General features: G+C 38.9%; 1 protein-coding gene across 1 annotated transcript in view; it reads left to right on the top strand.

Moving 5' to 3' along the window:
- Nucleotides 1–26524, top strand: part of LOC126272081 (cartilage oligomeric matrix protein) — a 388004-nt gene that overhangs the window by 328024 nt on the left and 33456 nt on the right. Inside the window, exons 17-19 of the mRNA XM_049974643.1 lie at nucleotides 11677–11852; nucleotides 11971–12076; nucleotides 20226–20347. Coding sequence (XP_049830600.1) covers nucleotides 11677–11852; nucleotides 11971–12076; nucleotides 20226–20347 — 404 coding nt within the window. The remainder of the gene's footprint in view (nucleotides 1–11676; nucleotides 11853–11970; nucleotides 12077–20225; nucleotides 20348–26524) is intronic.

Here is a 26524-nt window from a genome sequence, read left to right as displayed (position 1 = left end):
CCTTCCCTCTTTCCTGACGAAGCAACTGCCAGTTGCGAAAGCTCGTAATTCTGTGTGTGTGTTTGTGTGTTTTGTTCATGTGCCTGTCTGCCTGTCTGCCGGTGCTTTCCTGCTTGGTAAGTCTTGGAATCTTTGTTTTTAATATATTTTTCCCATGTGGAAGTTTCTTTCTATTTTTTATATATATATTTAAAAAATATATATAATCCAGTGAAATCCTGAAAGATATTGATGGAACTGGTGATGACAACTTCATAGATGTAGTACCTAGATTGTCTACATACAGCTGGTACCCTTCACCTCCCCCCCTACTGTCAATAATTTTTCCTTTTCTTGTACTCATCCATCATTTAGTAAACCATATTATTGCTATTATTGATAAATTGTGGTCTGTTATAATAATCATCACTATTTTCCATTATGGGCATGTCATTATTGTAACAATGTGTACTCCATTATTAATTTTGGAGTGGAAGGAGGTAATAATCAGCATTCAAGTAAAAACATTTTTATGAAGAAAAGCACGTAAAACTTGTGAATGTGAGGATCATTTGTTATACAGGGCTATTACAAATGATTGATTTATTTTCAAAGTTTTCTAGTTTCCAAAGTACTATGTGTACAAATAAGGCTGATACATGAACAGAACTATAAACTTACCAAGTTTGCTTTGTGTCCACTAGTTAGCATTAACAAGTGCAGTGCATTGATAAACTGATAACAAAGCAAGAAAAGAGATTTTTGGGTCGAAATATGCAAGATGTTTATCTTTGTAATGGTGCAGAGTGCATTCAGAAGGAATTACAGAAAAACTGTTATATCAGGAGAGCATAGTACCCTGGTTTCGACAGTTGATAGATACTGGTTGTCTCTGTAAATAGTAAAGTACCAGTTGACAAAGCGTTCCAGATGCAACTGTGAAGAGTGCAAGGGAAAGCTTCAGACACCGTCCAAAAAAAAAAATCAATAGTCTGTACAAGCCACCAATTTGGAATACCACAGCAAATTGTGTGGAAGATTTTGGGATGTTGTTTACATTTCAAACTGTACTATCTACTGTTTGTGCAACAACCAAACTTGGAAGATTATGGTCAATGCCTTCAATTTTGCATCACAATGCAGGAAGCACTTGAAAATGAACATTTCACCTCCAGGCTGATATTCAATATACAGCAACCTTCCACTTAGCTGAAAAGGTTAATTGCCACAATGTGAGAGTTAGGGCAGTCAAAATCCTCATAAAATTGTGGCACATGAATGAGACTTGCCAAAGGGTAATGTTTTCTGTGCAGTCACAGACGAAGCTGTACAGGCCATTTTTCTTCTGTGAGAAGAATTTCATCTTTCTACAGAATGGGGCACCATCTCACTGCAGCACTGATGTTTGCCATTACCTAAATAATGTACTGTCACATCACTGGTTTGAGTGTAGTGGTGAAAATGATGTGGCTCTGTTCCCTTGGCCATGGCGTCGACTGGCCTAGTGCCTTGTAACATTTTCCTTTGGAGGTACATTAAGGACCTCATTTATGTACCCCCACTCCCAAGAACTCTAGGACAGTCCACAGAAAAAAACAGTGCTGCTGTGATTATCACTGACATGATGTAGCTACATAAGGTGAGGGTCGAACTTGACTGCTGCTTCGATGTTGTCTGACCAGAAGGCCACTCATAGAACATTTATACATGTAATACTTTGGAAAATATAGAGCTTTAAAATGGATGAATTATTTTTAGTAGCCATGTATAACAGCAAGTGAATACTAAAAAGATAACTTGATACAAAATACTTAGTGAATTGTCAATAGCATAAATGACTATTGTTCATGACTTCACAGCACAAGAAACTCATTTATTTAACTTTTCAGGACCTCCATGCATTTCTTGGTTATATGCATGATTTAGTGTCACAATTTGTCTTCCTTTCTGTAAATTCAGCTGAGTTTCCCTCTTGCCTGTTAATTAAGCTGTATATGCAGCACCATGGCTAGCCTCAGAATTTGGAGAATCCATGAAATTCCCACTATTCAGATATGACCTTGAAATTTTTATGTACTGGACATTAGTTGTTCTTTGAACATTTCAGGTAGAATGCCTTATCCTGTAAGTATTCTTAACTGTCTATAAATGTTCCTAAATTGCAGAGTTTTAATGGTGATCTCCCTTTTGAATACCATGTCACCAACACAAGACATAAATACATCTTAATCATGAAAAGAAAAGAAATATTTTCCCTATAATATTATGGGATAACACAGCAAACATTTATAAAGTAAGCATTCTGGAATAGCAACCAGGATAATGTTTCAGACAATTGTTCTGGGACCTTAGGTTATGCTGAGGGATTGATATGTTTGCATAATTCAAGATTAACATTAAAGAACATTTTGTGTGAGCTATGGTGCACACAACAACAAGACATGGTATGAAGGAAATTGCTGTCCAATAAAATTTTTATCGTTGTCTAGATTTCAAAGTAGAATATTGTATGTATTTTGCTGCTAAAATCTTTCACTCTGCTATATTGTACTATACTATACTATAATAATAATTCTACTACTATAATGATTATGTTTTCCCTTTTATTATTTGTTTTCCAACCACAATTTTTTCAGTATTGTATTAAGATAATAATACACTAATGATCAGAAATATTATGGCTGCTTAGTATTCAGCTGATCCCCCTTTGGAATGGAATAAAGCAGCAATTCTGTGTGTTTGGTTTTGACATTTTCGCTGCCACATTTTCGCTGCCTGTCCTGCTTTGCAGGGTGGACAAGACTCTGACCTCCATGTTCTGCAGTGAGACTTGTATGTCCATCTTGTTACCTACTTCTGGTTTAAATATCCTTCAACCACTTTACATAGACACTAACAGTTTTAGTGCATGGACAGCTGACCATCTTCACCATTTTCAAGATTCTGGTTCCTAGGTGGCAAGCCATAACAATATGCCCTTTATTTTAGTTGCTTACATCAGAGGGTCTCCCCATTTATAGTTTATATTGCTGTTTGAATGATTCCTCACATACCTCTGCTTCACTTACATGCTTTCCGCACTGTGTCATATGCCTGTAATACCAATAACCAGTGTTCAGTTTTGCAGTACACAGTGGTCATAATGTTGTGGTTCATCAGTGCATGTTATGGTGAAGTGTAGGGCAATTGAGTAGACACTTGTCATAACTACAGGCAGTAGTTTCCCAGCAGGATATTTCCTGAACACAGTACCTTTGCTGTGCTTTATCAAAGCCTTCAAAAAACAGAGAGTCTTTGCTTAAAGCATGTTGGTGTTGGGAGGAATGCTATGACAACATTCAGTGTTGTAGTAATACACCCTACATATTTACCATCTTCAGAAAGTACAGGCATAAGAATCTCCTGATTTCTCAGTATGTTATAAATCTGTACAGTAATTTCTTCTTCTCCAAAGTACACAATGAGGATCTATATATGATTGCTGTTAGATCTCATCAACAGAAGCTTCTTTTACTGATTTTAGGTTGAAATGTAGGTAATCCTCATATCACACTAATGGCACCACTGGATGCTGTACTTTTTGCTGTAGACAACAGCCTCTGGTTTCAGTGTCATAAAGCTCCAGTATGTTTCAATGTTGATGCAAGAATGCAATTAATTGTTAAGGTCGGAGAGCATCATATGGGTCAATCTTGCCTGTATATTCATCACCCTTTCTTTTGGTTTTATTTGACTCATGCGAAGAGTGTAGTGTGCATTATTACAATTTCCAACTGAGCTGAGGTGATTGCATTACATCATGAAATAGAATCTTGCCATGCTCAGTAGAGTTGGGTGGTCATTTCTGTAAAGGCATAAACCCTGTAAGAAGATTCAGCATAGACAGCTTAAAAATCCTTTTAAATTTATTTAAATATCAATTTAATAAAATATACTCTTTGTACCAGAATGAGATTTTCACTCTGCAGCGGAGTGTGCACTGATATGAAACTTCCTGGCAGAGTGAAAACTTCATTCTGAAAACATCCCCCAGGCCGTGGCTAAGCCATGTCTCTGCAGTATCCTTTCTTTCAGGAGTGCTAGTTCTGCAAGATTCGAAGGAGAGCTTCTGTAAAGTTTGGAAGGTAGGAGACGAGATACTGGCAGAAGTAAAGCTGTGAGTACCGGGCGTGAGTTGTGCTTCGGTAGTTCAGATGGTAGAGCACTTGGCCGCAAAAGGCAAAGGTCCCGAGTTCGAGTCTCGGTTGGGCACACAGTTTTAATCTGCCAGGAAGTTTCATACTTTTTGTACAGTTGAACTGTGCCTAAATAGTAATTCATCATACACAAAAGAAAGTCAGAGTTCCCCTACTTTTTGATCGAAAAGATCTGGTCACACACATATGTAGATATCAATCCTGTGGCAAAATTGTTAAGTTTGGTAATGTGTTCTTACTTAGTGATTTGAAAATTTCAGTGAGATTTGCAGAATCCTTTCTTGAACATACTTTTGCACCCTGAACGGATCAGATTATGCAGCAAACGACCTGTGTTGTTCAGAAGTATGCATGTCCAAAGGAACTTTGCATTGTACTTCAGAACAATACAGGCACTGCAATATTGTATTTTTCCACAGACACTAAGAAAGCGACTTTCAATTAAAATGTCTCCCCTGTACAGGAGTATATGGATGTACAAGTGCAAGTTGTAGATACGTGGTTGGTGACATATACAGTGGCGGCTGTTGTGTAATAGTACAAGAACACATGAACACCCTAACTTTTGACAGCTTACAGATTTTTTGGATTTTTCTTTGAATGCTGTTAAACATAAGGTAGATGCAGTAATTCGAAATACACAGCACTAAATCTACCACCTTGTGTACACTACTCCTCTAGACTTGGTGAACTTGGCATCAGAGTCGCGAGGACACCTTCACTTGTGCACATTTCAAGAAGCTTCTGCACATGTACAACTGACATGATGTAATTGCCTTTGGATGAAACACAAATGGATTTTGTAAACAATGTGCATGGTTGATGGCATGCATTGCTAGCCCTTACCACTCAACTACAAGTTTATGTCAATGCCACCAGATGGTAGCACACTGCAACAGACTTTCAACCATGGTCACTTGGCATAAATCCCACTAGGTGGTAGCACAGTCCACAGATATGCCAATTCACTCACTACATAGTAAAATTAGATCAGACATCAGTATATGTTATACTTATACGGATAGAAAAATCTATTTTGTGGGATTCTCAAAGAGATATAGTATATTAATTTTTGGATTTTATCATACTGTAATCCATTTGAGGCATTGAGAACCATAAAGCACATCATCATTGAGTGTCAGACTGTAGCATTTATTCATACTCTTGCCATCTGTTGAGCTTATCATAGGTCAGGTTTATCTGTACTGTAAACCCAAATTGTACACATATCTGAACATTCCCCAAAAAGTTGTCTCATGGATTTCTCTGATATCCACTTAAATGTGGGGGTCGAAGACAGTGTGCTTTGGTCCTTACGGCTCTCAGGACTTAATTTGTATTCTAGTCAAGTGACCTTGTTGACAGATAGTACTACTAGAATTTAATAATTTCCACAAACAGAAGGTTGTGTTTGGAGTTGGTTGTTTACTGTGCAGAAATCGGCTTTCCTGTGTAGTGTCAACATTAACTCTGTTGAACCTGTATTAAATGCTAACAGAAAAGAAAATTACCAAGAAAAGTTAGCCACAAAGGAAGTAGGGCCTCGCAGACCAGATCCGTTGAGAAAGTGACAATATCAAATAAGTGTGACTACAAGCGAACATTTAACAAAGAAGTGTATAATAATTGTAAGTTGCTGTTGTGGGCTGAACATGAAGCATACCAGATTTTCAGCATGGAAGTTAATTTTTTAACTGATATGTGAATTATGGATTCTGTACGTTTGTACTAAAAAAATAAAAAAAGCACAAAAACTCCTACTTACTCAAAAATGTGAAATGGAGAGTAGCCAAAAGCTTAAACATTATTTTGTTCTTGCCATAAATTTTAGTTAATTATGTACGAAACAATAAATTCTACATAAACAATTCTTCCTCTTTTCTGACAAGTTATGCATATTATCATTATTATCGACTGAAGTTGTGTAATATGTGGATAAATATGACTGTTATAAAGCAGATACTATTAATTTCACACTCTCATATTTATCTGAATTTAAAAATTTATGAATACCCAGAATGTATACCTATGCTGCCACGGGACATATGGAAGTTTGGATCTGGCCATGAAGTGTGCTCCGATGGCCTAATAGTAAGGCAACCGCTTGCAATAAGTGGGAAATCCAGGTTCGAATCCCAGTCCAGCACAAATTTTCTTTGTCATTATTAAATTATACAGCTGTTGGTTGTCCATATAATTGCAAACACATTTCATGAATCACAGTAACTTAGTGTTTGGTGAGGAAAGTCTGAATCAGATGTATAGAATGGGCAAGTATGTTATCATGATGGTGCTACCAAGTTTTCACTCCTCATGGATCCAGTAGTTTGCACTATAAGACTCATGAAGGTGTTGAAGGACTTTCTGGTTGTGTTCTTTTGTGATGGTATGGCTCTCTAGTGCATACATCATCATTTCACTTCTTGAGGGTCTACCTGATTATTGTTGCTGCCCTCTGATATGGGGCCACCTTTGAAGCAGTTATACCACTCCTTTAGCCATGACTTACTCGTGGCATTGTTTCCGAAAGCCTGTTGAATCTTGCGAATCGTTTCTATTTGGCCAGAATATGATGCTTTCTGTTGGTGGAAAAAAATTCATGACTGTGCATAAATGACCCCATCACATCTCTTCGGAAGAAAGGCTCCTGTGCTTCTTTGGTTTACATGAAAAAGAAGAACGTTTGATAATTTTTGAATGCACCTGGTAAATTGTCCAATCAGTTGTATATAGTATGAGAGCAAGTAATTTTGGCTCCCATGGTACCATGCAACCTAATAAATTTTTGCGTACATAGGTATTACTACTATTCCAAAATTGTATTCACATCTAAAACATTTCAAGAAAAAGGCTGAAAGATCACTTTGCTGGAAATCCATCTAGAATTCAGTTTCTCTATACATATAAATATACTTACCAAACAGAAGTGCTGGCAGGTCGATAGACACACAAACAAACACAAACATACACACAAAATTCAAGCTTTTGCAACCAATGGTTGCTTCTTTAGGAAAGAGGGAAGGAGAGGGAAAGATGAAAGGATGTGGGTTTTAAAGGAGAGGGTAAGGAGTCATTCCAATCCCGGGAGCGGAAAGACTTACCTTAAGGGGGAAAAAGGGCAGGTATACGCTCACACACACACACACACACACACACACACACACACACACACACACACACACATCCATCCGCACATACACAGACACAAGCTGACATTTGTAAAGGCAAAGAGTTTGGGCAGAGATGACAGTCGAGGCGGAAGTACAGAGGCAAAGATGTTGTTGTAAGACAGGTGAGGTATGAGCGGCGGCAACTTGAAATTAGCGGAGGTTAAGGCCTGGCGGATAATGAGAAGAGAGGATATACTGAAGGGCAAGTTCCCATCTCCGGAGTTCTGACAGGTTGGTGTTAGTGGGAAGTATCCAGATAACCAGGACGGCGTAACACTGTGCCAAGATGTGCTGGCCGTGCACCAAGGCATGTTTAGCCACAGGGTGATCCTCATTACCAACAAACACTGTCTGCCTGTGCCCATTCATGTGAATGGACAGTTTGTTGCTGGTCATTCCCACATAGAAAGCTTCACAGTGTAGGCAGGTCAGTTGATAAATCACGTGGGTGCTTTCACACGTGGCTCTGGCTTTGATTGTGTACACCTTCCGGGTTACAGGACTGGAGTAGGTGGTGGTGGGAGGGTGCATGGGACAGGTTTTACATCGGGGGTGGTTACAAGGGTAGGAGCCAGAGGGTAGGGAAGGTGGTTTGGGGATTTCATAGGGATGAACTAAGAGGTTACGAAGGTTAGGTGGACGGCGGAAAGACACTCTTGGTGGAGTGGGGAGGATTTCATGAAGGATGGATCTCATTTCAGGGCAGGATTTGAGGAAGTCGTAACCCTGAAGGTGTACACAATCAAAGCCAGAGCCACGTGTGAAAGCACCCACATGGTTTACCAACTGACCTGCCTACACGTGCTTTCTATGTGCGAATGACCTGCAACAAACTGTCCATTCGCATGAATGGGCACAGGCAGACAGTGTTTGTTGGTAATGAGGATCACCCTGTGGCTAAACATGCCTTGGTGCACGGCCAGCGCATCTTGGCACAGTGTTACGCCGTCCGGATTGTCTGGATACTTCCCACTAACACCAACCTGTCAGAACTCCGGAGATGGGAACTTGCCATTCAGTATATCCTCTCTTCTCATTATCCGCCAGGCCTCAACCTCTGCTAATTTCAAGTTGCCGCCGCTCATACCTCACCTGTCTTACAACAACATCTTTGCCTCTGTACTTCCGCCTCGACTGACATCTCTGCCCAAGTTCTTTACCTTTACAACCGTCTGCTTGTGTCTGTGTATGTGCGGATGGATATGTGTGTGTGTGTGTGTGTGTGTGTGTATGTGTGAGCATATACCTGCCCTTTTTTCCCCCTTAAGGTAAGTCTTTCCGCTCCCGGGATTGGAATGACTCGTTACCCTCTCCCTTAAAACCCACATCCTTTCGTCTTTCCCTCTCCTTCCCTCTTTCCTGAAGAAGCAACCATTGGTTGCGAAAGCCTGAATTTTGTGTGTATGTTTGTGTTTGTTTGTGTGTCTATCGACCTGCCAGCACTTCTGTTTGGTAAGTCACATCATCTTTGTGTTTAGATATATTTTTCCCATGCGGAATGTTTCCCTCTATTATATTCATATAAATATACTCTAGCTTATGAGAAAAATGAAGCAAGGGATCAAAATTTATCATGCAGATTACTTGTAACACAAAATTTGCTCACTTTTCTCTTAACATTAAACGATAATTTTGTGCTGAGGAATTTGTTGCAGTGATCATCAGTAGAAATATGACCCTGAACATGGCATAGCATTATCTGAGAATTTGTTTAGTTTTCTCCCCACTCTGGAATTCCTTAAGTGCCAACCCACTTCATTCCCTATGGATAGTGGCAGAAGAGTCTTGAGGCAGTCGAGTTCCATACGTGCTAAACAAGGGAAGGAAGAAAAATTAGAGTTTAAATTCCTATGGATGTCACTGTCCTAAGAGATAGCAGATTTTAAACAGAAGACTTATCAGAAATAAGTGAATGCTAAAGAATGACATTGACCAGCCACATAAAATTTCTACAATAATTTGGATTGATGTGAGTCTGGGCAGTATCCTGTGGAGTAGTGTTGTTGGGAAATCACTAACTCTGCAGTACAACATAACCACTGTAATGCAGAAGTAAAATCATACATTATTAGCCCCTTCTGCTACTTGTGGAAATATCTAGGCTGAAGTCCTGAAGCTCCCCATTAGATGCATGACAAGTAGCAATGCTCATTGTAATCAGGCCTCTAATCTTACAGAAAGTGCGATGTGAGATCAAAGAGTAACAGAAATTTTTATTTTTCTTGAAGAACCTTTATTTATTCATCAATGTCAACTTTTTCACCTTCAGAGTAATCCCCCTCAGATATAATACACTTATGCCATCACTTTTTCATATTTGGAAGCACTTTTGGAACTCATTCTTCATGGTGGTGTTCAACTCCTTCAGTGATCCTATTTTTATCTCATTAGTTATGGCAAATCAATGCCCTTTCATGGTTCTCTTCAGCCTTGGGAATAGAAAGAAGCAGCAGGAGGCTATGTCCGGAAATATGGTGGCAAGGCAAGATGGCAGTTTGGTTTTTTGGCACAAAATCATGAAAATTCATTGAGGTGTGAGTGGGACCATTATCTTGAAGCAATTTCCATGAGTGATTGTGCCACAATTCTGGTCATTTTCTTCAGACTTCTAGAAAACGGCATGTAACTCACCGTTGGTAATCTTTACTGATCATTCAACCATAAGGCAGCGACTCATGATACATTATTACATTGTATTCACAGAAAACAGTGAGAAGAACCTTCACATGTGGTTGAATATATCAATTTTTTTGTCTTGGCTCTTCAGGCAGTTTCCATTGGGAAGATTGGGCCTCGGTTTTGATGTCATACCCATATACCCATGTTTTTTTGGTCGAAATTCAATAATTTTTGAACAAATTTTGGTTTCATGCCAAAAACATTAAAAAAAATTGTTTGGCGTGATAGTGATTCAGTGACTTTCCACAACCATTTTCTTTATTTCTTCCATGTTGTCAGTAACTGATGTGCTAGGGCATCCAGGGCAGTCAGCATCTTCAGTGTCTTCTCAGCCTTCTTTAAAACATTTATACCACTTGTAAACTCTTGTCTTACTCATAGCAGATTTGTTGAAAGCCACAATCAACATTTCAAATGTGGTTCTGCTCTTTATTCGTGTTTTGAAGAAAAATTTAATGCAAATTCTTTGATCCATTATTTTCCAAAGCCAAAATTCACTGAGCACTTGAAAATATCTAAAACCTTTTTGACTGTCTACAATAAACTAAATATTCAAAACAGCTGAAAATGAAAATGTACATCATGAACATGTGTACCAACAAGATTTAAAAATATATAAATATATAAAATTGAAAATCGGTGTATAAAGCCCCTGAAATTAAAAAATTCTCATTACTTTTTGGTCACACCTTGTCTATAAATGCTTTTCGAAGACAAATACCAATGTTGTCACATAGGCCTTAAGCAGCAGCTATTTAATATAAATGAGAAAGTAGCATTTTCCATATTAATTCTAACATGTAAATGTAAGTTGAGTAGTAAAAATAGCTTACTACAGTTTAACAATTGATTACCAATGCAGTCCAGAACTCTGCTTCACTTTGTTTCTATATTCATTAACTCATTCCACATCCCTGAAGGTTGTTCTTCATTATCGCATCTACAAAACACAATGAATGAATAAGTGAGTGAGCAGTATTAGAGTAGTTGACTAAATGATCTGTGATAGATTGCCTATTTATAAGTTCAGTTTTGCAAATTCCGCATAATATGACACTTTATTAACATGCCCAACTGACAGTTTATCATATAGCAGGAGTAGAATAGACAAGATATTTACATTCATGCAGTGTTTTCCTAATGCACTTGCTGCCCATGAAGAGACATGGTACAGCCTTGGGAATCACTCCTCCAGTTTCAGAGTTCACTCTTCACTACTTGTACTTAGTACTTGCTCACAGTTACTACTTGCTATATAATTATTTGAGCACTGATGCCAAAGTAATCATCTGGAGATCTTAATGAACCATATCAATCTCATGCTTCAATTCTTGCAAAGTCTAAGAACTGCAATTTTCATAAACAGCTGTACACATGCGCAATACAGAACACTTGTCTCGTGCCCAGTTAGTGAGATTATCACTTTGAAATTCTGAAACACTCATGAAATATTGATACTGTACATATGAATTGAGGTATTTTGTGTAATGACGGCTTTGCTAATGAAACTTTTTGAGGTAATTTAACCAGAAAGTTTTGTTTGAAGTCTGAGAAATAAGCCCTCATGTCTTCAGGGAGGCTAAACACTGTGTTCAACTAAGTCTAATAAAATCTTATACCCATCAGTCAAATGCCCCATTTGTTTATTTCAGAGATGGTATTCAGGACAATGTGGACAATTGCCCCAAGATACCAAACAGTGATCAACTAGACACAGATGGAGATGGCCGGGGAGATGAATGCGATCCTGACAAAGATGATGATGGAATCCCCAACAATGAAGACAACTGCCCTCTGGTTCCAAACAGAAATCAGGAAGATCTTGACAGTTAGTAACCTGATGCAGTTAATTTTCTCATAACATTATTCTTGCCATTCTATCTAAGGTGTTAGAAAGAAATATTTTCTAATATAATAATTTTTGTCTGTTTCCTTTTACTTTACAGAAAATGGCATTGGAGATATCTGTCAAGATGACTTTGATAATGACAGTGTTCCTAACTACTTAGATAACTGCCCAAACAACTCAAAAATATATTCAACTGATTTCAGGTAATTTACTGAAATTAATTAATCATCTTATGAGTGTTACATTGATTTTACCAGTCAATCATATAGGATTACATATTATGTGATATAATATACACAAACAACTTTATGCTTACTACTGTAGGTCCATATGATGGGATATTTTGTGGATGACATACAACACAATTCAGTACAGAATAATATTACTTTATTGCTCAAAATGGTCCAGTACACAACAAGTAAGCACATCTGCTCAATCTGAAATCATAGAGCATACTAACAATACACAATCAACACCTAAAACAGTCCGTTGTGGAGCAAGATCAGTTGTCAAAGGGGTTACACAGTGTGTCATCCCCACAGAGCACCCCCTTCCCACCCCACCCCACCCCCCCCCCTTTTCCCTGTAGTGTGTAGTACTGGGGAAAGGCAATCGCTAGAGGCAGGTGATAGTGTGATAAGATGACATCTATGTGACGGTGTGGTGGTGGGTGATGTGCCATGTTCATTTGACAGGACAGCATCTGAGCTATAGCTGTTGAAGGTGTGATTGCCTGGTTTCCATTGCATAGCATCAAGGTGGTAATCTTGCTATGCAAGTGGTCACTGTCCAGCCATAGCAGGACTGTTATGGAATATCTGTTGTTGGGGGCATTCCGATAGAGTCAGCTAGCGGGGATTTGACCTCATGGTCCTCAATTGTAGTGGTGGACAGGTGTGAAGTTATAGGAATGGTGACTGTGAGGATATTGTCAGGAGATAGCTGTGATTGATGGCTGCCATGTCCACCTCATTGCAATCTTTCTTCATGTTCGACCATAAAAAATTATTTGTAACAAGGCATGTTGGCCTCCATGTCCATGTCACTGCAATCTTTCTTCATGTTTGGCCATAAAAAAATTATTTGTAATAAGGCGTGTCAGTTGAACACCAGGATATGACAAGTTGTGCAGGTGGCCAAATATGTTCTACCAAAATGGTTGAGATATGAGGGGACAAGCTCGGTTCTGTAACACATCGCACAAGATCCTTCTTGTTAATTGTGTATTATAGATCATTTGTTGCAGTTGTTCTTCTAGTGCCCTGGAGAGGCATTGCAGAAGTGCTGATTGTATTGAAGAATATTTGTTGTACACTAGAAGTGCAAGGATGACACATATCACATCTGCAGGTTCACCCAAGTGTCTGAGTACCATGTTGAATATTGTAACATCACTGGTGACTTCATGGGTCGCAAGGATGCTGCCCAATAAGGGAAACCATGTGAAGGGCTGATCAGAATGAAATGGCAGTAGCTTGAGGTGAACACTAGATTTAGTTGAAGGTAACATCTGTGGGTGGTCATACTGTTTTGCCATGGAAGAATTAGTAGTGGTAATATAGGTAAAAGTCCCATTTCCGTACATGTTGGGGTGTGGTAATGCAGGCAGACTGTGTGTCTGTGTAGGCAGCCGCGTCGGCACTGGATCAAAAGTCAGTTCACATGGCATGGAAAAATCATCATTCATAGTGGGTGATCACTGGTACAGTTGTTCAGATACTAGTTGGTCAGTATGGGCTGCTTGCAAAGTTGGGGTGCAACAGAATCACACCCACAATAAGTCAGTCATAGTACACCATTGTTTGGTGTCATCAGCAATTGTCGACACACTTCACTGGTGAGTGTCACAGTCATTTTTCAAGAATACTCAATTTGTTTGGAAGTCAGTTTACAGTACAGCGTACTATGGCACTGCACTTGTTTGTGTAATTTGTGAATAGCAATGCACAATAATTACACAATGACTGGACTGTTGATGTGAAGTATCCAGTTTAGCATATACTTGCCATAATTCGCAGTCGTTGCAGGTCACCAATGTAGATCCATACAGTGGGTACAGTGCAGATGACGTACAACAAAATACAATATGGAATAATATTACTTTATTGCTCAAAATGGTACACAACAAGACAGCATATCTGCTCAATCTGAAACCATAGGGAGCACTAACTATACACAGTCAACACCAAAGATAGGCCGCTGTGCAACAAGATCAGTTTTCAGCAGGATTACATGACAGGGTGCACCACACTCCTGCATTTGCAATTCTTTCAGTTCCCTTAGGTTAATTTATATATTTTGAGTGTTCCATGTCCCAGTTGTCTGATATAACAATATAAAATGGAATAAACTCATATTTAAATATTACCAGTTACAGATGTGTTTGTATAAGGTAGTAAAAAAAATTAGTTTAGTAATGAAAGCAAGTATATAATTATATCTAAAAACAAAGATGATGTGACTTACCAAATGAAAGCGTTGGCAGGTTGATAGACACACAAACAAACACAAACATATGTTTGTGTTTGTTTGTGTGTCTATCAACCTGCCAGTGCTTTCCTTTGGTAAGTTACATCATCTTTGTTTGTAGACATATTTTTCCCATGTGGAATGTTTCCCTCTATTATATTCAAGTATATAATTATTTGCACTGCATACATTAAATATCAAAATAAATCTGTTTGTGAAATAGAAGAAATAGTTCACATGCAAACTTTTAATTTTGTGGCGATACCTGTAAGACACCGCTAGCCCACGCCTCTCGCGGTGTGCGTTTAACCCCATTTAAATGACGCGCCAAGTGCGTGCCCAGCGGCTGTACGATTAATTAAATAATCGGCGTGCTAATCACAGTTGAAATCTCTGGTCCAGAGGGACGTGAAGAGGCTGTGGTCCAGAGAGAGAGTAGAGTCAGTCGAGTCTTGTTCAGTCTTAAGAGTCAGTCGAGCTAGAAAGTGTCTTGTGAAACGATCATTCTGTGGATAATATTAGTGTGATGATTTCTTTTATATGTGTTGTGTTGTCTTCTTCGAAGAGTAAAAAAAAAATATAGGTAAGATAAATTTTTGTGATGTCCATCAATAAGTTCATTCCAGTAAAAATAGAACCACTTCCCTTCACCTTTATTCACCCTTTTTTTCTTTCTTTCCTTTCAACAAAATAAAAACAAAAAATTACCACCCTCCCTTTTTTTTTTTTTAATTCCGGACATCACAATTTACTTTCACATTTAGTTTTGACATCTATTATACAATGTATGCCACACAGTAAGTGATCTATGATTTTGGTACAAAATAAAGATCACCTGAAGTAATCTGATGACATTTTAATCCTATCAAGATGACAGAAAGTTTGGAAGATGAGTTGAACAAAATGAATAGTGTCTTGAAATGAGGTTATATGATGAACATCAGTTACAGTGAAACAATGGTAACAGATGTAGTCAAATTAAATCAAATGATATTGCAGGAACTAGATTAGGAAATGAGGCACTAAAAGTAGTACATGGGGGTTTGCTATTTGGGCAGCAAAATGACAGAAATTGGCCACAATGGAGAGGATATAAAATGCAGACTGGCAATAAGAAGAAAAGCATTTCTGATAAAGAGAAATTCATAAACATCAAACATAAATTTAAGTGTTAGGAGAGCTTTTCTGAATGTATTTGTCTGGAATGTGGCCTTGAAAGCAAGTGAAACACAGAAGACAAACAGTTTTGACAGGCAGAAAATAGAAGCTTTTGAAATACTACTGAAGAATTCTGAAGATTACAACAATAATAATGTTATTTAATGGGATAGATAAAAAATATACTCTCGAAGTGCTGGCAGAATACACACATAAAAGGCGGATGTAACTGGCAAGCTTTCGGAGCCAGTGGCTCCTTCTTGAGGCAAAAGGGTTGAAGGGAAATGAATAGGGGTGAAGAAAAAGGACTGGAGAGGTCTAGGAAAAGGGGTAGATTTTGGGAAAGTCATCCAGAACCACAGATCGGGGGGAGATTTACCATACAGGATGAGAAGGAAAGACTGATTGCTGGGGACAGCATTGTATGAGATTTGAAAACCTGAGAGCTTAAAGATGGAAGACAGGGTAATATGCAGACATAGATTACAGCTTAAACATCATGCATGGGTTAATAAAAGGGGAAAGCTAAGTGCATTGTACATAACAGAAGTGGGAGGGGGGCAGTGAAAAATAGATGAGAAAGCTAATGACAGATGTAGAAAAATAAAACTGAGTGAAGCAAAGAGTAGTTACAGTGAAGAAATGCTGAGACAGAAGAAATTAACGTAAATTTAGGCCAGTTGGGTGGCGAGAAGGGAAGGGATGGTAGCTGTCAAAATGCAGGTACTGTTGGTGGTTCGTGAGTTTAATGTGGACAGAGGTGTGGATGGAGCCATCAGAGAGGAGGAGGTCAATGTCTAGGAAGGTGGCAAGCTGCATTGAGGAGGACCAAGTGTAGTGGATGGAAGAGGACGGTGTTGAGGTTGTGAAGGAATTAGGCTAGGGTTTCTTGGTCCTAAGTCCAAACTGTGGAGATATGACCAGCCACCCTGAACTAGACCAGGGTGTTTGGGTTTTGGCAGGCTGGGAAGGTTTCCTCTAGATGCCCCATAAACAAGCTGGCATAGGAGGGTGCCATGTGCGTACGTACTCTGATACTCATAAATGTTACTACTCAGTGGAAGAGTTGATGAAGGATCAACTGATAATTTAAGTAGGATTTCATAGGCTGTTAGCCTGATTCTATAATAATAACTGATCATTCTTAAGAAAAATTACATTAATTTGTAGGCAAAATTAATACCCAATTAAAGTAGTCATGCTAATTTTTTGTATGATGATGATCACTTTTACTTTGGGAAAAATCATCTGGCTTTTTTGTGTGGGCAGTTGGTTGGAGCACTGATGCAAACTTAGGTGTAGTCAAAAGTGTGGTCAGCGGTGAGCAACTGGACATTGACACTGTAGTTGTGAGGTTCACATGGGTGTGTCAGGGTGTTACATAACTGTGGTTGTTGGTATGCTATCTGAAGGTGGTGATGGTATGACCCATATTGGTTTCCCTCTCTTGATAAATACCTTGCAGCATTTGCCATTTTGTAAGATGTCTAACATGGCCTGCATAGCTCATCATTGGCCAAGCTCCAATTTGAGGGTGGAAATGCCTTATGCTCTCATAAAGTACCAACAGCTCTCTATTAAAACCACTCCATTTTCTTTGTCCTGGATATAACTTTTTCAAAAACAATATTAACAGCTGCCAATGGTTCTAGAATTTTTAATATAGAGTGGTGCCAGTTGCAATTTGGCTAGCATCTACAACAAAGTCCAGTGGTGTAGAGGGTACAGTGTGTGCGAGTAGCACTGCTTCCATGAGATCACTGGAAGCTTTGTCCATTTCTGGAGTCCACTTTAGTGCTCGTTTAACTTTGCCAATGAAATGTTGCTAAGTGTAAGCAGTGATTTTGATTCTGAATGTCTTTAACAAGAATTCAAAAGGATCAAAATGCATAATCATTACTGTTTTTGGTGTTTCACTAGGCACTACCAGAATTTGATTACAAGCCTTCAGGCTTTTCAGAACAATGAAAACATTTATGCCTGCCAAAGGTACATGAAAAGTCTTGGTATTAGGTATGGGATACCTGTTTGATAAACTGCTAGCATTCAATTTACATTAATCAGCACAGAATGCCACAAACCATCCTTCTTCTGGTTACATGAGATGCCCTTGGGCTGTTGAAACAATGTATAACTCCTATTGAAGTAATTCTTCAAAGATTGCTTAAGTCTCTATTAGGCATTCTGGCGCAATCCTGCGTTGTGAAACAGGTGGGCCTGGACTCATACCTATATGGTGCATAGTATTGTGCTCAACTCTGCAATGCTGCATCAGCCTCTGTGGCACCAATGAAAACTCCGTCATATGCACAATGATAGTGCCCTGAGAGAACTGTGTACTTATAATGTCGACTCTATTCAGCATGTCAACAGCAGAATGACCCTGAGCTCCATCACTTTGCAACTGACAGACCCATTTATTAGACACACATTTGTTAAACACACAGTAATTGCAAAATGTGAAAGAAGATCAGCACCTAAGATAGACAGCATTGTCGGCAACTGCAGAAGTCCACTTGAAATGGGAAGCAAAACCAATATCAATCATCAGATCTTTACGGCTTAAAGAGGGTAATGGAATTGTTTATAGTCATTAAACGTAAAGACTCATCAGACATTACCGGCCAGGGTGGCCGAACGTTTCTAGGCACTACAGTCTGGAACCGCGTGACCGCTACGGTCGCTGGTTCGAATCCTGCCTCGGGCATGGATGTGTGTGATGTCCTTAGGTTAGTTAGGTTTAAGTAGTTCTAAGTTCTAGGGGACTGATGACCTCAGAAGTTAAGTCCCATAGTGCTCAGAGCCATTTTTTTTCATCAGACATTACATCGGTTTCGCATGAGGTAGGTGCCTTGGAGCCAGTGTCAATCAAGAAAACCAAACCAGAAATTTTGTCCAAAATATGTTTGAGCAGGTGCTGTACTGCTAGAAGTGGCATATCTGCCAATGAGACTAAAGCCATGAGACTACACTCCTTTTGGTGGTAGTGTTCTTTGTAGGTGTGGCGATCTGTTGTACCAAATCCAGGTCACAAATGAGTAGTTTCACAGCTTTGTACACTTCACAGCATGAGATCCAAGATGTCTAGATACCAGCAGATGTTAGTAGAACTATCTTGGAATTGGCTGTGATCTTGAGACTGCGGAATGGAAGAATGGTGTGAACTAGAGCGAGCTTTCATTAAGACCAGTCCATAGTTGTAACAACCTGCTTGGTCATTGTCTCAACCATGACAGTTACTCTTCAGAATTTTTCACCTATGGTCTTTGAGTGTCAGTAAGAGGTGACGGCACAGCGAGATGTGATGTCTTCATGTGAGCTTGGCAGTTGTCAGTAGGAGTCGGCTGGAACATTGGTAGCTGTTGACACCATGGCCACCATAGCAGTCAAATCTTGTGTTGCATGCACCCAATCAGCAACCTGCAGTAACCTATGTAAGGGTTGCCCTTCGTGCACATTCAAAGATAGCTGAATATGTGAAGGCCCCTGTTGTTGTCATGCATGTTATAATAAATCATCAAAGCTCTCATGAAGCCTTTCATGATACAGCATTTGTTTAACCTCTCCATGAGATAGTTTAGCCATTTTGAGAGCAAGGTAGGCCCATTGGTGAGGTGGGTGCAAAATAACGCCTGAAATTAAAGTGGTCACATACTGGCCCAGGTTGCTGATCATTAGTGTAAACTGCTCATAGTCTTCAGTGAGCCACCAATGAACAAAAACATTTTCCACAACCATGAACCATGTGTCCGGTTGCGCAGGTGTAAATGGCAGGGCCTGTAATTGTAATCATGATGCAGAAGAATTGCACAAGCTGGTGGGCAGAAAGTCTTTAACACATGTGTGTGGCCATGACACAGATGAGAGTACTGGAATCAGTAACCTGTCAGGTCTGGTTTGATGTTGCTTCCAGGCATAGTGTGGGTACTCAATATGTATGACTGCTCTTGCTCCAAGGTTGGACTGACTCATGGCCCTGCATTCATTGAGTGTTATGCAAGTGAAAAGAGTTCCAAATCCTCAATCTCTTGCTGTTGATGGTGGTTTCCACTGCCAATGGTGTATAACTGTTTATGTGCACCCCCATGCCAAAATCGTATTTCGCAAGATGCAGAAAATACTTGTGTACCATCAAACTACTTTTATATCAGGGTCACCATTAATTCAGGGGAAATTAACACTCGCATATAAATACCCATGCTAATTTCTTGTGTAATGACAATCATATTTATTGCAGAAAAAAGCAATTTATCATCAAGCAAACCAGAAATCAGACAATGAATAAACAACACTTTCACAGATCATACATCAAACTTGATTGAACAATCATTTATTCTCAAAAATTTAAGAATAGTGTTCCATTTCATTAGCTATAATTTTATGAAAATAAATTTTTAATCAGATGATTAATAAATGTATATTGTGAGATGAATAAATTGATACTTATTATGCATTACTATTCCACCACATCACAACCCTGTCAGGTTACCTCTCCTTTGAGCCACATTTCAAATACACAAGTTATTGACTCATTTGAAATAAACTATTTTTTGCTTTATTTTATAGTTCTTTCTCAGTTACAGACACATAGTATCTAGCAATTTTTCAATACCAATAAAGCTCATGAAAAATAAATGAATTTTTATAACAATGACATTAAATTAATTTTTTAGTAATTTTTCCTATTTGTAACCAAGGAAATAAAAAAACTATATCTCTCTCCAGGACATATCAAACAGTGGTTCTGGACCCTGAAGGTGACTCACAAATAGATCCAAACTGGGTAATATACAATAAAGGTGCAGAAATTGTACAGACAATGAACAGTGATCCTGGACTAGCTGTAGGTATGTATGTTATGAAAGTAAGGAAGAACACTGATATTTTTTACAATCTGTCTGGTTACTTAAGTTATGACATCCCAAAACAAATAAAAATATATGTCTTGTCATTATGGTGAAAGATACTGATAAAACATCTACTTGCACTTTTAACTGCTGGAATAGCTAAATACAAGGAAGTTCAATTCAATGTTATAACAAATTATGAGCACACAAACTATACACACCAAACTTTTTTTGCAGTTACGAGCGACGATCTGTTCTCTGCATGCCATGAGTTAAAATTGTTGATGTTGTGGTTTTCAGTCCAGAGACTGGTTTGATTCAACTCTCCATGCTAATCTACTCTGTCCAAGCCTCTTCATCTCCCAATAACTTCTGCAACCTACATTCTTCTGAATCTGCTTGTGTATTCATCTCTTGGTCTCCCTCTACAATTTTTACCCTCCATGCTACCCTCCAATACTAAATTGGTTATTCCTTGATGCCTCAGAACAGGTCCTACCAAATGATCCCTTCTTCTAGTCAAGATGTGTCACAAATTTCTCTTCTCCCCAATTCTTTTCAGCACTTCCGCATTAGTTATGTGACCTACCCACCTAATCTTCAGCATTCTTCTGTAGCACCACATTTCAAAAGCTTCTATTCTCTTCTTGCCTAAACTATTTACTGCCCATGTTTCACTTCCATACATGGCTACACTCCATACAAATACTTTCAGAAATAACTTCCTGGCACTTAAATCCATACTCGATGTTAACAAATTTCTCTTCTTCAGAAACGCTTTCCTTGCCATTGCCAATCTACATTTTGTATCCTCTGTACTTCAATCATCATCAGTTATTTTGCTCCCCAAATAGAAAAACTCATCTAGTACTGTGTCTCATTTCCTAATCTAATTCACTCAGCAACGCCCGATTTAATTCGACTACATTCTATTATAGTTGTTTTGCTTTTGTTGATGTTCATCTTATATTTTCCTTTCAAGACATTGTCCATTCCGTTCAACTGCTCTTCCAGGTCCTTTGCTGTCTCTGACAGAATTACGATGTCATCATCAAACCTCAAAGTTTTTATTTCTCCTACATGGATTTTAATTCCTACTCTGAATTTTTCTTTTGTTTCCTTTACTGCTTGCTCAATATACAGATTGAATAACATCAGAGAGAAGCTACAACCCTGTCTCACTCCCTTCCCAACCACTGCTTCCATATCATGCCCCTCAACTCTTATAACTGCCACCTGGTTCCTGTACAAATTGTAAACAGCCTTTCGCTCCATGTATTTGAGCCCTGCCACCTTCAGAATCTGAAAGAGAAGTATTCCAATCAGTATTGTAAAAAGCTTTCTCTAAGTCTACAAATGCTCAAATTGTAGGTTAACCTTTCCTTAAACTATCTTCTAAGATAAGTCGTAGGGTCAGTATTGCCTCACATGTTCCAACATTTCTACGAACTCCAAACTGATCTTCCCCAAGGTCTGCTTCTACCAGTTTTTCCATTAGTCTGTAAAGAATTCATGTTACTGTTTTACAGCCGTTACTTATTAAACTGATAGTTCGGTAATTTTCACATCTGTCAACAACTGCTTTCTTTGGGATTGGAATTATTATATTCTTCTTGAAGTCTGTGAGTATTTCGTCTGTCTCATACATCTTGCTCACCAGATGGTAGAGTTTTGTCAGGGCTGGCTCTCCCAAGGCTGTCAGTAGTTCTAATGGAATGTTGTCTACTACCAGGACCTTGTTTTGACTTAAGTCTTTCAGTGCTCTGTCAAACTCTTCACGCAGTATTATATCTCCTTTCATCTTCATCTACATCCTCTTCCATTTCCATAATATTGTCCTCAAGAACATCGCCCTTGTATAGACCCTCTATATACTCCTTCCACCTTTCTGCTTTCCCTTCTTTGCTTAGAACTGGGTTTCCATCTGAGCTCTTGATATTCATACAAGCAGTTCTCTTTTCTCCTAATGTCTCTTTAATTTTCCTGTAGGCAGTATCTACCTTACCCCTAGTGATATATGACTCTACATCCTTACATTTGTCCTCTAGCCATCCGTGCTTAGCCATTTTGCACTTCCTGTCGATCCTATTTTTGAGATGTCTGTATTCCTTTTTGTCTGCTTCATTTACTGCATTTTTATATTTCCTCCTTTCGTCAATTAAATTCAATATCTCTTCTGTTATCCAAGGATTTCTACTAGCTCTCATCGTTTTACCTACTTGATCCTCTGCTGCCTTCATTATTTCATCTCTCAAAGCTACCCATTCTTCTTCTACTGTATTTCTTTCCCCCCGTTCTTGTCAATCATTCCCTAATGGTCTCTCTGAAACTCTCTACAGCCTCTGGTTCCTTCAGTTTGTCCAAGTCCCATCTCCTTAAATTCTCACCTTTTTGCAGTTTCTTCAGTTTTAAGCTACGTTTCATAACCAATAGATTGTGGTCAGATTTCACATCTGCCCTGGAAATGTCTTACAATTTAAAACCTGGTTCCTAAATCTCTGTCTTACTATTATAAAATCTATCTGAAACCTTCCAGTGTCTCCAAGCTTCTTCCATGCATAAAACCTTCTTTCATTATCTTGAACCAAGTGTTAGCTACGGTTAAGTTATGCTCTGTGCAAATGTGCACCAGGCAGCTTCCTCTTTCATTCCTTACCCTCATTTCATATTCGCCTACTACTTTTCCTTCTCTTCCTTTTCTTACTATCAAATTCCAGTCACCCATGACTATTAAATTTTTGTCTCCTTTCACTATCTTTGTCATCTGCGGAGCTGGTTGGCATATAAACTTGTACTACTATGGTAGGTGTGCGCTTCGTGTCTATCTTTGCTACTTTCATGCTATCATTATGCTGTTTGTAGCAGCTTACTCACACTCCTGTTTTTTTATTCATTGTTGAATCTACTCCTGATTTGATTTGTATATACCAACCCTGTATTCACCTGACCAGAAGTCTTGTTACTCCTGCCACCGAACTTCACTAATCCCCACTATATCTAACTTTAACCTATCCATTTCCCTTTTTGAATTTTCTAACCTAACCGCCAAATTAAGGGATCTGACATTCCACGCTCCGAAACATAGAACACCAGTTTTCTTTCTCCTGATAACGACGTCTTCCTGAGTAGTCCCTGCCCAGAGATCTGAATGGGGGACTATTTTACCTCTGGAATATTTTACCCATGAGGACACCATCATCATTTAACATACAGTAAAGCTGCATGCCCTCGGGAAAAATTAATGCTCTACTTTTCCCTTGCTTTCAGCCGACACTATAAATGGTCACTTCTCAGATCATTTATGTTGAACTCAAATGTAATACGTGATTCAAACAAATAAAAATTTATAAGTACAAGTGAATACCATCTCCACGCAGAATCTCATGCTCTGTAATTATTACCTTTTGGGTCAACAATAAATTTTATTTATTTTTATTTTATTTTTTTATTGAAACACTCGATTGGAAGTTTTGGCTGCACTCATTAACAGTACCATCATCATCATCATCATTTAAGACTGTTTATGCCTTTCAGTGTTCAGTCTGGAGCATAGACTGTTTATGCCTTTCAGTGTTCAGACTGGAGCATACCCCCATTATAAAATTCCTCCATGTTCCCTATTCAGTGCTAACATTGGTGCCTCTTCTGATGTTAAACCTATTACTTCAAAATCATTCTTAACCGAATCCAGGTACCTTCTCCTTGGTCTGCCCCGACTCCTCCTACCCTCTACTGCTGAACCCATGAGTCTCTTGGGTAACCTTGCTTCTCCCATGCGTGTTACATGACCCCACCATCTAAGCCTGTTCGCACTGACTGCTACATCTATAGAGTTCATTCCCAGTTTTTCTTTGATTTCCTCATTGTGGACACCCTCCTGCCATTGTTCCCATCTACCAGTACCTGCAATCATCCTAGCTACTTTCATATCCGTAACCTCAACCTTGTTGATAAGGTAACCTGAATCCACCCAGCTTTCGCTCCCATACAACAAAGTTGGTAGAAAAATTGAACGGTGCACAGATAACTTAGTCTTGGTACTGACTTCCTTCTTGCAGAAGAGAGTAGATCATAGCTGAGCGCTCACTGCATTGGCTTTGCTACACCTTGCTTCCAGTTCCTTCACTACGTTGCCATCCTGTGAGAATATGCATCCTAAGTACTTGAAACTGCCCACCTGTTCTAACTTTGTTCCTCCTATTTGGCACTCAATCCGTTTATATTTCTTTCCCACTGACATTACTTTCGTTTTGGAGATGCTAATCTTCATACCATAGTCCTTACATTTCTGATCTAGCTCTGAAATATTACTTTGCAAACTTTCAATCGAATCTGCCATCACAACTAAGTCATCCGCATATGCAAGACTGCTTATTTTGTGTTCACATACCTTAATCTCACCCAGCCAGTCTATTGTTTTCAACATATGATCCATAAATAATATGAACAATAGTGGAGACAGGTTGCAGCCTTGTCTTACCCCTGAAACTACTCTGAACCATGAACTCCATTTACCGTCAACTCTAACTGCTGCCTGACTATCCATGTAAAGACCTTTAATTGCTTGCAAAAGTTTGCCTCCTATTCCACAATCTCGTAGAACAGACAATAACTTCCTCCTAGGAACCCGGTCATATGCCTTTTCTAGATCTATAAAGCATAGATACAATTCCCTGTTCCACTCATAACACTTCTCCATTATTTGCCGTAAGCTAAAGATCTGGTCCTGACAACCTCTAAGAGGCCTAAACCTACACTGATTTTCATCCAATTGGTCCTCAACTAATACTCGGACTTTCCTTTCAACAATACCTTAGAAGATTTTACCCACAATGCTGATTAAAGAAATACCTCTGTAGTTGTTACAATCTTTTCTGTTTCCATGTTTAAAGATTGGTGTGATTACTGCTTTTGTCCAGTCTGATGGAACCTGTCCCGACTCCCAGGCCATTTCAATTATCCTGTGTAGCCATTTAAGACCTGCCATTCCACTGTATTCGATGAGTTCTGACTTAATTTCATCCACCCCAGCTGCTTTATTGCACTGCACTCTATTGACCATTTTCTCCACTTCCTCAAATGTGATCTGTTGCGGTTGGCAGGAGAGCCAACCGTGTTTTTCTAAAGGAGGCCGAAATGCACGCGTCTCAGCTCATGCAGGCTTGCGTGAGGTCTGGAACATGACAAGGGAATTAGAATTGAGGAAAATGGACGTAGCTGGTGGAATACTTAACTTTAATCCATTAATGGAGAATGTCGCTCTTTATGGTACATGATTCACAATATCAATAGTACGGATACTGGTGCCTTGCTAGGACATAGCAAATAACGTAGCTGAAGGCTATGCTAACTATTGTCTCGGCAAATGAGAGCATAGAAGTCAGTGAACCATCGCTAGCAAAGTCGGCTGTACAACTGGGGCGAGTGCTAGGAACATTCTACAACATATGAATGGTGTTCTGTTAAAAGGTGACTGGCAAAGCTAGAACCTTTCTTTGTTACTCTCCAGCTTCTTGCATGTTCAGATAGCATAGTTACCACAGTTCTGCCTCACCGACCAATATATACTTTTTCACACTGCTAGCATTTGATTTTACACATTCCACTCTGTGCCAAATATTGCAATTTGTCTTTACTACTGAATAAAATTGTAATATGCTATTGGTACTACGAAATGCAGGTCTTCAGTTGTGAGACTGACTTTTTTGCAAAGTTGTCTGAAATGTTGCCAATACTTTTCGTAATATATTGTCAATCAAGAAGAGCTATGGCCTTTGCTAGAAACAATATACTTGATGGTCTGTAGTTCTGTTCAAAAGGCTGATTCAGATGATGGAACAGATATGAGGCAATACACCATTGAATGGAAAGTTGCATGTTTGTGGTTGTGTGGGTGATGGGAGCTTGCAGAGATTAAATACCTCATGATTCCTGAGAAAGCAGGGTTATACAGTAAAGAAAAATTACATAAGTCACAGAGTCTTAAAGACAGTAGTAAGTGAGTTAGTATACTCAAAGAGAATTAACACAAACTGCATCTCAATGGCTCTCCAGGCAGCAGACAAATTTTTTCTTTGACACTTTTCTGTACCTAAATTAGCCCTGAGAGTGACCAGGGAAAGTCAGTTTCATGAATCAAGGATAAAACAAATATTAAATTAACATAAAGGTAGGAAA

This window comes from Schistocerca gregaria, chromosome 5 (assembly GCF_023897955.1).
Source record: "Schistocerca gregaria isolate iqSchGreg1 chromosome 5, iqSchGreg1.2, whole genome shotgun sequence".
Lineage (NCBI taxonomy): Eukaryota > Metazoa > Arthropoda > Insecta > Orthoptera > Acrididae > Schistocerca > Schistocerca gregaria.
The sequence above is the reverse complement of the archived record's forward strand: the minus strand, read 5'-3'. Positions and strand labels throughout refer to the sequence as shown.